This window comes from Tamandua tetradactyla, chromosome 6 (assembly GCF_023851605.1).
Source record: "Tamandua tetradactyla isolate mTamTet1 chromosome 6, mTamTet1.pri, whole genome shotgun sequence".
Classification (NCBI taxonomy): domain Eukaryota; kingdom Metazoa; phylum Chordata; class Mammalia; order Pilosa; family Myrmecophagidae; genus Tamandua; species Tamandua tetradactyla.
This window is the reverse complement of record NC_135332.1, coordinates 28,961,787-28,974,434: the sequence shown is the minus strand read 5'-3', so window position 1 is coordinate 28,974,434 and position 12,648 is coordinate 28,961,787. Positions and strand designations below refer to the sequence as shown.

Below are 12,648 nucleotides of genomic sequence, written 5' to 3'. Positions count from 1 at the left end.
GTGATAATGCTTAATACAATGACTGGTATATAATAAATGTAGAAATAATCAAGCTTCTTATTTATTTAAAAACGTGAAAAACACAAATAACTCACAAATCTCCTTTTCTGCATTTCATATTCATTCTAGTAACTATTCCCTTGTTTTTATTTAATTCTAAATAAAAAATGGATAATTATTCCCTATTAGTTGGAGGAACACTACAGGTATGGGTACCCAAATTCATTGATTGGCTCCCACTTAAGAGTCATCTGCTTACCAACATATGGCCCACTGGCACAGAACTTTCTTTGGGACAACCTCAGTAATCTGTCATCTTCTACCTAAAGAAGCAAAACAAAGGCTGTAGTAATATCAACACTTTTTTTGGCAGAGAGGAAAAACATTTCTGTGACAAAGTAGACTGGGGAGCAAGTACAGATAAATGTTTCATGAGTAACATTTCATGAACATAACATTCATGAGTAACAAAATGGAATGGTGATGAAAATGATACAACAGAATAGAAATAAGTAACTATTTCTCATTTATCCCTCAAAATAATAATACTGTGAATAAAAGGCCAGGTTCCATGTAATATGGCCTCCTGGAAAAGATTTGTACAAAAAAAAGACACTCAGATGAGAAAAGGTTCTCAAAAGCTTTAGAGTATTAAAGTTTTCAAAGGGAAAGTCAATAAAAAATAATACTTCAGCAAGTTAATTTCATCTTCATAGAGAAAGGTTATGTACTTTCCACTTCTAAGAAGTGGTAACCTAGATTAGCTCGTAGACCCAATATTTAAGAATTCAATTTTAGGAAACATGAAAGAAGCACATGCCTTGTTAAAGGATGAGCTTTGTAGTGAACACAAAAAAGTCAGGAGGAAAAATTGTGCAAATAAATAAAAGGTCAGAAGCAATAATGGCCAATATATATATTTAAAAAATATTTCAACAATATGCAGTCATTTGTTTCATTTATCATTTGTCACTAAGCCCTAGAAAATTTCAAATAACAAAAGACATAACAGACTTAAGATTAATTAAATCAAATGTAAAATTGGTCCAATGACCTTGATGGATAAAATGACTACAAGAGACAAAATTGAAAATAATTTTTCAAATTAAAAAAAAAACTGAGTTAGGATGTGATGGCCAACCTGATGTCAGGAAGAAATTCTTAGGGAACTTAACTACCACATCACTAGTGGCTTCAAAGAACACCAGAGGATTGTGGAAATATGATGGAGTAGGAACCTCCAGGAATTCCTCCACCAAACAACTACTGAATTGGGAGGAACTGTCTGAATCAACCATGTTGAAACTCTGGCGTCTAGGGGAACACTGTGCAGCATCCAGGGAGGATGAGGAGAAAGAGGCTGGTAAACTGCAATGAAGACTGGTGAGTTTCACCCTTTCTGCAGTGGCTACCATTTCCCTTACCCTAGCCTCGTGGCCAGCAGCAGGGGGACTGAAGCTCCAGCTCCTTGTGAAGTCTGCTGGTGCCAGGGTGGGACTTAAAGAACTAGTCCTCCAAACTCCAGGTATATGTGGTCTGATCCCAGATTTCTACCTTTAATCAGCTACTTCAGATCACTGGGGGCTGCTCTTAGGGCAGCCATTGTTCCAACCTCTGTGGGGTAAAGGTGGCAGAGGAGTTTTAAACACAGTAACATTCCTCAAAATTATGGAAAACCAAAAGCTGGTTCTTTAAAAAGATTTAAAAAACACAAAAAAACTAATAAACCTTTAGAGAGAGGACACAAATAACTAAAATCAGAAATGTAAAGGGGGACATTACCACTAACCTCACTAAATAAAAAGGTCTATTAGAGGATACTATGAACAACTGTACAATAACTAATTGGATAACCTATTAGTTGTTGGACAAATTCCTAGAAACACACAAACTAATACACAGACTCAAGAAGAAACAGAAGATTTCAACAAACCAATAACTAGTAAAGAGACTGAATCAGTCATCAAAACAACCCAACAAAGAAAAGCCCAGGACTAGATGGCTTCACAGATGAATTCTGCCAAACATTCCAAGAAGGATAACACCTGCTTTGCTCAAAGTCTTCCAAAAAATTGAAAAGGAGGGAGCAGTCCCTAACTCAATACTATGAGGCCAGCATCACTCCCACAGTAAAACCAGATAAAGATACCACAAATAAAGAAAACCACTAGACTAATGTCCCTTATGAATACAGATGCAAAAATCTTCAACAAAATACTGACAAACTGAATGCAACAGCACTTCACTTACAGAACGGAAAAAAAAATACATGATCATCTCAACTGATGCAGAAAAGGCATGTAACAAAATCCAGTACCACTTCTGGATAAAAATACTTAGAAAACTAGGAACAGAAGCAAACTTCCTCAATATGATAAAAGGCACAAATGAAAAACAAACATCCTACTCAATGGTGAAAGACTGAAAGCTTTCCCTCTAAGATAAGGAACAAGACAAAGATGTCCACTGTCACAAATGTTACTCAACATTGTACTGGAAGTTCTAGCTAGAACAATAAGCAAGAGAGAAAAATAAAAGGCATCCAATCCAAATTGGAAAGAAAAAAGGAAAACTTTCCCTATTTACAACTGTAAGAATCAAATATCTAGGGAATAATTCTAACCAAGGATGTAAAGGAGACTTGTATGCAGAAAACTGTAAGACACTACTAAAAGAACACCTAAATAAATGAAAGGACATTTTGTGTTCATGGACTGGAAGACTAAATATTGTTAAGATGCCAAATCTATCCAAAGTGATTTACAGATTCAATGTAATTCCAATCAAAACTCCAACAGCCTTCTTTGCAGAAACAGAAAGCCAGTATTTAAATTTGTATTTTTCCTGAATAGCCAAAGTCAACTGGAAAAGAATAATATCAGAGGATACTTCCTGATCTTAAAACTTATTATAAAGCCACAATAATCAAAACAGCACGGTAACTGAGAGCCACTGATTTATACACTCTGGATGGATGGTATGGTGCATGAATAAAACTGTTAAAAAAAAAAAAGGCAGGTTACAGAATAAACATTTGATTAAAAAAATGCACAGAGAAAAATCTGGAGGAGTATTCACTAAGGATATTCACTGTTCAGTAAGAATTAGTTTTTTTCTCAATTTGCCTATCTGTATTTTCAAATTTTCTACAATTCATCTGTACTACTTCTGTTATACAAAGAAGGTTGTTGAGAAGGTTGTTTTATGCATAAATAAATAAGAAAAAAAGAGAGAGAAAAATACCACGGTACTGGCACAAGGACAGATATATACAGACTAATGGAATCAAACTAGGAGTTCAGAAATCTGTAGTGTCAAGTTCAGGTGTCACCTTGGCCAATGTGTTGGTGCCCAGTTCTGTTGCTATGGACTTAAATCATCAGCATGTGAAATTCATCTATGGCTGATTATATCTGTGACTGGCTAAGGGGAGTACTTTCCACAATGAGTGAGGCTTAAAAGGAGTCAGAAGAGAGGAGCTCAGAGCATCTCAGACCTAGACATTTGGAGATGCAGAAAGGAATGATCCCGGGGAAAGCCGTTCGAACCTAGAAGCTGGGAGCAAAGGCAAGCAGACGTCACCATATGCCTTTCCAAGGCGACAGAGAAAGCCAGAGGAAAGCCAACTGTCTTTCCTCTGAGGAACTGTAAATTTGTAACTAAATAACCCCCTTTTATAAAAGCCAGTCCATTTCTGGTGTATTGCATTTCCGCAGCTTTAGCAAACTAAAACAGACATCAAACGTCTGATTTTTGACAAGGGTGCCAAGTTCACTCAATTGGGAAAGAGTCTCTTCAGCAAATGCTGCTGGGAATATTGGATGTCCATGTGCAAAAGAACAACAGTGGACCCCATCTCACACTATATACAAAAATCAACTCAAAATGGATGAAAGAGCTAAATATAAGAACCAGAACAATAAAACTCCTAAAAGAAAATGTAAGGAAGCATCTTCAGGACTTTATGTTAGGCAATGGTTTCTTAGATTTTACACCCAAAGCCCAAACAATGTAAGAAAAAATAGATAAATGGGGCCTTATCAAAATTAAAAACTACATATCAAAGGAATTTATCATTATAAACTGAAAAAACAACCTACTCAATGGGAAAAATATTGGAAACCACTTATCCCAAAAGGGTAACATTTCAGATTATAAAAAGAAATTCTACAATAAACTCAACAATAAAAAGATTTAAAGCATTTACAAAAAATGGGCAAAAGACTTGGTCATTTCTCCAAAGATATACAAATGGCCAAAAAGCACATGAAAGGATACTCAACATCATTTGCCATTAGTGAAATACAAACCAAAACCACAAAGAGATACACCCACTAGAATTGCTACCATTAAAAAAAACAATAGACAAACAAACAAAAACAAAATGGAAAATTACAAGTGTTGGAGAGTATGTGGAAAAACAGGAACACTCACTCACTGCTGGTGGGAGTGTAAATTGGTACAGCCACTGTAGAGGAGTTTGGCAGTTCTTCAGAAAGTTAAGTTAGAATTACCATACAATCCAGCAACCCCACTTCCAGATATACACCCAAAATAACTGATAGCAGGGACTTGATAAATATTTGCAAACTGATGTTCCTAGCTGTATTATTCATAATTGCCAAAAGATGGAAGCAACCCAAGTGTCCATCAACCAATGAATGGATAAATTAAAATGTTGTATATACATACAATGGCATATTTTTCAGGAGTAAAAAGGAATGAAATTCTAATACATGTGATAACATGGATGAACCCTGAAGACATCATGTTGACTGAAATAAACCAGACACAAAAAGACAAATACTGCATGATCTCATTGATATGAAATAATTAGAAAATGCAATTCATGCAGTCAGAGATTAGAATATGGGTTCGAGGGACTGGGTGGGATAGGGAATGGGGAGTCAATGCTTAAGTTGTACAGAGTTTCTATTTTTGGTGATCATAAAGTGTTGGGAATGAATGGTGGTGATGGTAGCACAATATTGTGAATGTAAATTACCAGCACTGAATTGTATATGTAAATGTGTTTGAAAGGGGAAATTCTAGGTTGCATATGTTAATAGAATAAAAATTTTTTAAAAAATCATAGAATTGTACAGTACAGTGAACTGTATCATGAAGGACTACAGTTAATAGTATAATTATAAAATGTTCTTTCATGCATCACACTAATGCAACGTTTTAATAACAGGATGGTATATCAGAACTCTGCATTTTATTGCATGATTTTTCTGTAAACCTACAACTTCTCTAATATAAAAAAACAAAGCACCACACTACTGATTAGCTTGAATTTCCTTGAAAAAGTTAACAAATGACTTTTAAATTGGTTCAGAATTAAAGCAAAAATATTTAGATTTAGGGAATGTAAAGTAAAAATAGATTATATATGGGTGGGTCACGGTGGCTCAGCAGGCAAGAATGCTTGCCTGCCATGCCAAAGGACCCGGGTTCGATTCCCAGTGCCTACATGTTAAAAAAAGAGTCTAAAAAAGTAGATTATATATTATAAATTGTAGAGCTCTCCTATTCTTAAAGGAATGAAGAGTCACAGATAGACTTTACAAAATTGCAGCATAATATGCTGAGTCTAATTGTGATTGTAGACAAACAAACAGCAAAACAAAGAACGCAAGACCTTGCAGGAGCTAGATTAAAAAGCTGAGTCTCACTAACACTGGGAGAAAGTGGAGTATTAGGTGACCTCTATTCTGATAAACTATTGTGCTTTGCTTCCTATGCTTGAAGAAGAAAATAATGGTCTAATAGTCAAGATTTATGTGTAATAATTAAACAGTTTAATAGCTTTGAGGTGTTTATAGTTTTTGAGGGAATGACATTCTAAGATGTCACCCCTCGGTGAAAGGAACAACTATTTTTGTAGGCTGTTACTCTTAAAAAGGAAGGTAAAGTGAAAAACTACACTATATACAGTGTCAATGTCAAGTCTGATTAGTCATATCCTATAATGGACTAGTTCAAAATGGATTTAAAAAGACTACAAAGAAAAAGATGCTTACAACAGTACCTAAATCTACAGGTATTCTTTTCCATCATATGTGATCAATTCCATTCCCTCAATTGCCTTTTTCAAATTCTTGTACCATTCTGACTGAGAGGAACCCCAATGTGTATACTTTACTATGAAAATATTCCATGTAAATTTGGGTACATTTTGAATGTTCTGTTACAAACTTTGAATTGCCACATTAAGAAGGTCTTTGTAAAATGTATTTAGCTTTATGGACTGTACAAGAACAAACACATATCAAAAAAGAGATATGAATCTTCCTCCCTAAAATATAAATGGCAATTAATTCCCTATGCACATAATAAAACCTGCATGGGGCTTGAATGGCAATGAAGTTTAAGAGCAGGAATTTTTTTAGTTTCATAAAATGAAACTAAGTCAAGATAAACTTTTTGATACACATTAAAGGTTGATGTGTAATTCGTAGTCAGACTGGAAGACAACCCATTCTTCTCTGAATTCAGGTAACAATTCAACTAACAGAATGTAATTCTAAAACAAAATCACATTGTTATTCAACTAACAGTAAAAAACAATTTTAAAGAATACTGTAAACAGGTATTGGATTTTACCAAATGCTTTTTTTCCTGCATCTTTTGATGTAATCATGTGGTTCTTGTACTTTATTATGTTAATGCAGTGATTATAAATCAAAACACTGATTTTTCAATGCTAAACCATCCTTGCATCTTGGAATAAATCCCACTTGGTGGTTTTAGAATTATATTAACAGGTTTAGTGTTTTATTTGGAGACATTAAGAGTAAACAAGACATTTTTCTACCATAAGTATGTGTATAATTTTAAGGATGTAGGTAGCAAACTATTTATTGTAGTGATTATAAGCTACTGAGAAAAGAGTACAAGGACTAGTGTAGAAGTCATTTAGAAATTTATAAAAGCAAATTTAATAAAATTGTCCTGAATTTCATTTAATACAATATCAGACCAATTGAAGGACCTTTAATAAGTTTACCTGTTCTGCTTCCACATAAATGAGGGGGAATCCCATTTGTTTGGTCCAGGTATTCATCACAGCTGCTATAGGTTTACCACTAGCATTTTCTAAACTTTCCCAGAGATCCTCTAGAAGATAAACATAAATAATGAAAATCTAAAATACTTACTTCCTCAATCAAGCCAGAAATTTTATTTAACTCTTGACACTGTAGCATCACCCCTATGGACCAATTCTTTGGTTCCTTCAATTCTCTGGTTTAGGAAACAACACTGGGCCAAACTGATGCCCTACCCCCCATTTAGTAAACTTTTATAAACACTGGTTTAATTTTAAAATGTTCTTAACTGTTCCAATTTATAAGAAAAGTTAGAAATTACAATAGACAAAAGATAGTCTTTTCAAACATACATATGGCAACATGTTGAATATCACTACTAATGAATCACTCACAAACTTAAAACCATTATACATACCCACTCAACTAACAAAAGTTAAAAAATACTCTGATTGATGAAATTAAAGTAAAACTCATGGTCAAACATCACTGATGTTAAGGACAGCAAAACAGCTGTATGATGTGGTAAATACTATAATGGTGGCATGCACAGAAGAAAAACACTTAAATATTCAATGAGGCTGAAAAAATAGAGGGTGTATGTGTTAGAGTAACAGTAAATGGAGCTAAAAAAGTAGCCAAAAGCTGAATTCTTCAAGAATCTGCATATTTTCGAAGAAGTACAGATTTTTCTATATTTCTGAAAGGAATTTGGTCATCTCAGTTATTATTAATCAGTAGGGTGATACAATCAGATATTTATATTAGAAAGGTAACTCTAGCCTAGGTGTGAAAGATGAAATTAAAGGGAGTGGGATATGGCAAGAAACAGTAAACCAACAGGCAACTGCAGAATTTCGTTGGAAAAGCCAGGAAGGCATGAACTAAGGAAAGAGTAGTGAGAACAGACAGAGTGCTGAAAGAGGATTAAGACCATGGATGGTAACTGAAATGTATTTCAACTGTCTATTGTTTTTCACAAAAAGCAAAAACAAAAAGTTGTTAAATGGTATGGTGTGGTTCACAAACCAACAGCACTAGCTTCACACGGAAGCTAGTTAGAAAAGCAGCATCTCAGGTCCCACCCCAAACCTACTGAATTAGAAACATTTTAACAGATCCTAGGTGGTTGTACACAAATTACAGTTCAACAAGCACAAGCTCTATCCCCCAAACATACATACATACATGCAGTAGACTTATAAAATTTGCAGGAGTACATTTTCTCCAGCCCCACAAGAAGGAACAGAGACCCTCTCCATTTTACAAACTAAAAAGGAAATTTACAAGAGAGGAGTGGAATAGTAAGCTTACACCATAACCTGAACAGAGAGGCAAACAATCTATTTTAAATTCAAAAGCCTGTCTTTTTAAAACATTTTTGTCCACTGAAGAACTGATAATTCCAAGTTTGGCTTTTTTATATTCAAGCAATTCTAGGTCTTTATTCTTCCATTTGACCCTGATAGCCAATGAATTAAAGATCATCATATGCAAAAATTCTTAAGACACTATATTTAACAAACTGTCATTCTGTGAATTGACTTCTAAAAATGGTTAATTTTTAGCTATTTTAATGTGCAATTATTGATTTAGGGCAATAAAACTAGGCAGTGACCAAAAAGAGCAAGCTCTAGTATGGTAAACAGAACTTCTTCAGATTCTGTACAGGGAAACATTGAACTATGGAAACAATACTGGCAGATGACCAATGGGATAATAGGTCCTGATTCATGTTGATTCACTGACTTACTACATGGTTTCATAATTCAATTTTATTTTCTGTCCATCATATGGAGTGTTATCCATTTAGAACAAAAATATTTTATTTTTTCCCAACCTGGATAGAGTGCCAATACTTCCCCCCCCATCTCAAACTATGAAAGATTACCTGTGGCAGCATTCTTTTGTTGAAACTTGGTTAAATACATATTCATTCCTTTCTTAAAGTCCTGAGAAAACACAATTTTTAAAATCCAGGAGAGTGAGATCTCAGATCTTTTTCATATTAGTACTCAAAATCTCATGCATTCAAATTATGTGTCAGACGTACTTAAAAACAGATTTCCTCAGATGTCTACTGACTTTAAGAATCCATACTTCTGCCCTTGCTTTTAACTTTTATTCCAGCCTCCCACCTCCAAACATACTAAACGTTATTCATCTAAGAGACCACAATAATCAATATAAAAAGAAAGGAACACAAGCCAAAGCAGAGTAATGTTCTTCTAGATTCTAGAAAAAAATATTTAATAACTTTATCCAAATAGAATTAGACATTTTTTCATGTAAAACTCTCTGATTTCATCATAAAAGAATGGAAGAGTTTTCAAACTGCTTTTTTACCTTATCCCCAATGTAGTCATGTAGCATTCGGATGACAGATGCACCTTTGCTATATGATATAGCATCAAATATCTCATCAACCTCAGCAGGATGGCCCACACTGACCTGGCAGACAGTGTGATTCAGGGTTATGACAGGAAGCAGACAGCCTGTAATACTGAATTACATAAAAGCTTTCTAGGCAAACCCTCCTAACTCAATAGATACTTATCTATCTTGAGCTCATTCATAATGTATAATGGTAAGCCTCAAAAAAAATGTATAGTAACTTATAAAGAAGAATGTATAACATGATCCCTATCATTGCCTAGGGCTTGGGTACTGGTCCTGGCTCAGATCTGTTGGAAGGCAAGAGGCAAGTCACTATTATTCTCAGAGGGCAAGTGGAGGTGTGAAAAACATTTGATTTCTTTGCCCTAGCTGTAATGGACAATTATATAAGACGCCTGCTAAATATGTCAAAGCAGGATTAAAACTCTAGCTCTTGGGAGGCAAAATTTATGCCTATGAGCTACCTAAAGCAAAGTCAGGTTAAGTCAAGATAATTAAAATATGCAAAAAAAAAAAAACAGACAATGGCAACAATAAAAGGATATGTTCAGAACTTCCATTAAAACAAACAATGGAATCACAAAGTTCCCCAATGCTTATGGTTTTCCAATACCACCCAATAAAAAAGAATTTAGTGAATGTTTATAAGTACAGAGCACTTGCCTCTACAAGAAAAAACAAAATTTTATAGGGCCTACCTTAAAAAGAAACATAATTAGAACTTGTTCTTGTTAAATTTTTCAACACTGGAAATATGAACTATAAAAACAATGAATTCGCTCATATAAGACTCTTTTCTCTTTTTTCCAGAATCTTAAGTATCTCTATAACAAACAACTTATTTCATAGAAAATGAGAGCAGTCTAAAGGCCAGTGGTTGGAAAGCATGTCTCACTTCAATAGGATGACTGTTATCTAAGGCATCAAGTTCCTGGGCACGTGTATAATCAGCAGAAACAAACTGAGTCCAGATATCATATTCTGGGAAGCAGTGGTCTACACACAGATATTCAATCCAGGAAGCAAAACCTTCATTTAACCAAAGATGAGTCCACCATTCCTAAAAACAAAAGATGGAAATATGTAAAGAAAACAAAATGCTTATTACTCCACTACTTTGAAAATATTCCTTCTGCTATACTCAAAAACTAACAACTTTGTGTTCTAGTAGCCTTGATTCTTGAAGATGATTGTATAACAATATAGCTTTTACAATGTGACCATGTGATAGTGAAAGCTTTATATCTGATGCTTCTTTTATGCATGGTATGAACAGATGAGTAAAAAAAATGGATAAAAAAAATAATAGGGGGGATAAGGGGCAAAATAAATTGGGGAGATTAAAATACTAGTGGTCAATGAAAGGAAAGGGTAAGGAGTATGGGATATAAAGTTTAACTGATGATAAGAATATGCCTGAGGGATATTTTCAAAATATTGCTAAGGAACTTTTTACTACCAAAGGCAGACAAGGAGGGGGGAAACCTGTATGTGGAAAAGAGGAAGAAATAAATGTAGGCAAGAGCCGAAAAGAAAAATGTTGTCATAAATAATTTAGCTTACAAAGGATTTCTCCCTGAAAACAAAACAAAAAACTACCAAGGGCAAGCAAGGAAAACCTGCAATTTATAAAGCACCTTGGTTAAAAAGAAAAGCAATACTGCTTATATGGGGATTAAGTAAAATTATTAGAAATATCATGGCAATAAATAGTTCAGTAATAAATGATATTTAAATATGTATGGAAGACTAAAATGCTCACCTATTAGTAAGAATTTATAGTGAGTTGAATGCAAAGAATATACTGGGTTATAGACAAAATCAACTTAAAAAAAGAGACATCTCCATCTAATTTTCATGAAAGCTGAACAAATCTCCTGCAGAAAGAAGCCAAGATTTGAATGCAAGATAGATGGCAAAGAACTAATGCAATGTTGAAAACAAATGTCCATTATGAAATACTTAAAAGATAAAATATTTTCAATATTAAGTGATAAGTGGCTACTGTCACTTTGTATGCTTTGTGCTATTTAACTAGTAGCCTCCATGAAGATAGCTGGTACAAAGCTGAAGTTTTCTCCCAGTCCATCTCTCTAAACCCTCAGAATTTCAGATAATGAAAAAATTGGCATCTAATAACTAATTATTTAAATCCAGTAAAAATGAGAATGTACATATTTCCCCTATTAAAATGAAATTCATTTTATTAGCTTCTAAAATCTCAAAGAGGAGCAAAAATATTCTGTTTGGTAGGAGGTAGCAAACTTGCTGCATTAGGAAGAAAGGTACTAGCACACCTACTTCTACATGAAATTATATTTCTAAAGGGTTTTTTTTCATGCCCTAAATAACATTTTAAGCAAAAGGAAAGAATTTACTTTCAAGGGCTGACTTTCTTTAAAAACTCTCTCAGATATGTAATAGTTGCTAGATGTCTTACTTATTTCTGTGACACATGGACTTAGCAACTTATAAAGCAGAATGAGCCAACATCCAAGTCAGGTTATTGTCTCTGGCAGCCTAAAATGCTGTCAGGAAAGTGGCTAGCTCCAGAATCCTCAGTTCATTAATTCCTATTGCACTTCTAATTCATTTATTAAATCTTATGCTTCCAAGTGCTAACACAGTTAACTTCCATAGACAATATTTAGAAAGGAGTGAAAAGTCAAGACTGAAAGAGATTCATGAATGCAAACATTTTGATAAACAAAGATTTCAATGGTTCGTTTGGAAATTTTAATTCATCTTACAAATTCTGCAATAGTTTAAGAAGTGTTTTCTGTTGTAAAAACTGTCTATATGCCCTTGATTAACACAGAGATTCTGATAAACAGTTTTCAAGGTGGATCTTTTAAATATATTTTTCTGTCACAATTACTTTTTGGCACAAAGTTCCAGCCAAACCTGAAATACTATGTAGCCAAAATAACGTGCAGCAGGATGAAGATAAATATATTTGAGCACTTAAAAATATTAAATACCATAGTAACAAGATTTCCAAACCATTGATGGGCGAGTTCATGTCCTACAACCAGAGCAACCCACTGGCGTGATGAAGAACAGGAATTTTTGGGATCAATAAGCAATGCAGTCTCCCTGTGTTTAAAAAACAAAACAATAAAATAGAAGCACTGCAGTAAAAAAAGGCATGCACAAGTAGGGGAGAGTCATAACAGTAAATGAAATGGTCAAGTTAGGC

At 34.2% G+C, this 12,648-nt stretch overlaps 1 protein-coding gene across 4 annotated transcripts in view; it reads right to left on the bottom strand.

Moving 5' to 3' along the window:
• NPEPPS (aminopeptidase puromycin sensitive) overlaps positions 1–12,648 on the bottom strand; it is a 146,309-nt gene that overhangs the window by 17,492 nt on the left and 116,169 nt on the right. For all 4 annotated transcript variants that reach the window (XM_077164602.1, XM_077164603.1, XM_077164604.1 and 1 more), the window contains 6 exons: positions 12,431–12,545; positions 10,345–10,509; positions 9,399–9,503; positions 8,944–9,004; positions 7,013–7,122; positions 260–323 (listed from right to left, as the gene is read on the bottom strand). In XM_077164602.1, the coding sequence (XP_077020717.1) occupies positions 260–323; positions 7,013–7,122; positions 8,944–9,004; positions 9,399–9,503; positions 10,345–10,509; positions 12,431–12,545 (620 nt within the window). The remainder of the gene's footprint in view (positions 1–259; positions 324–7,012; positions 7,123–8,943; positions 9,005–9,398; positions 9,504–10,344; positions 10,510–12,430; positions 12,546–12,648) is intronic.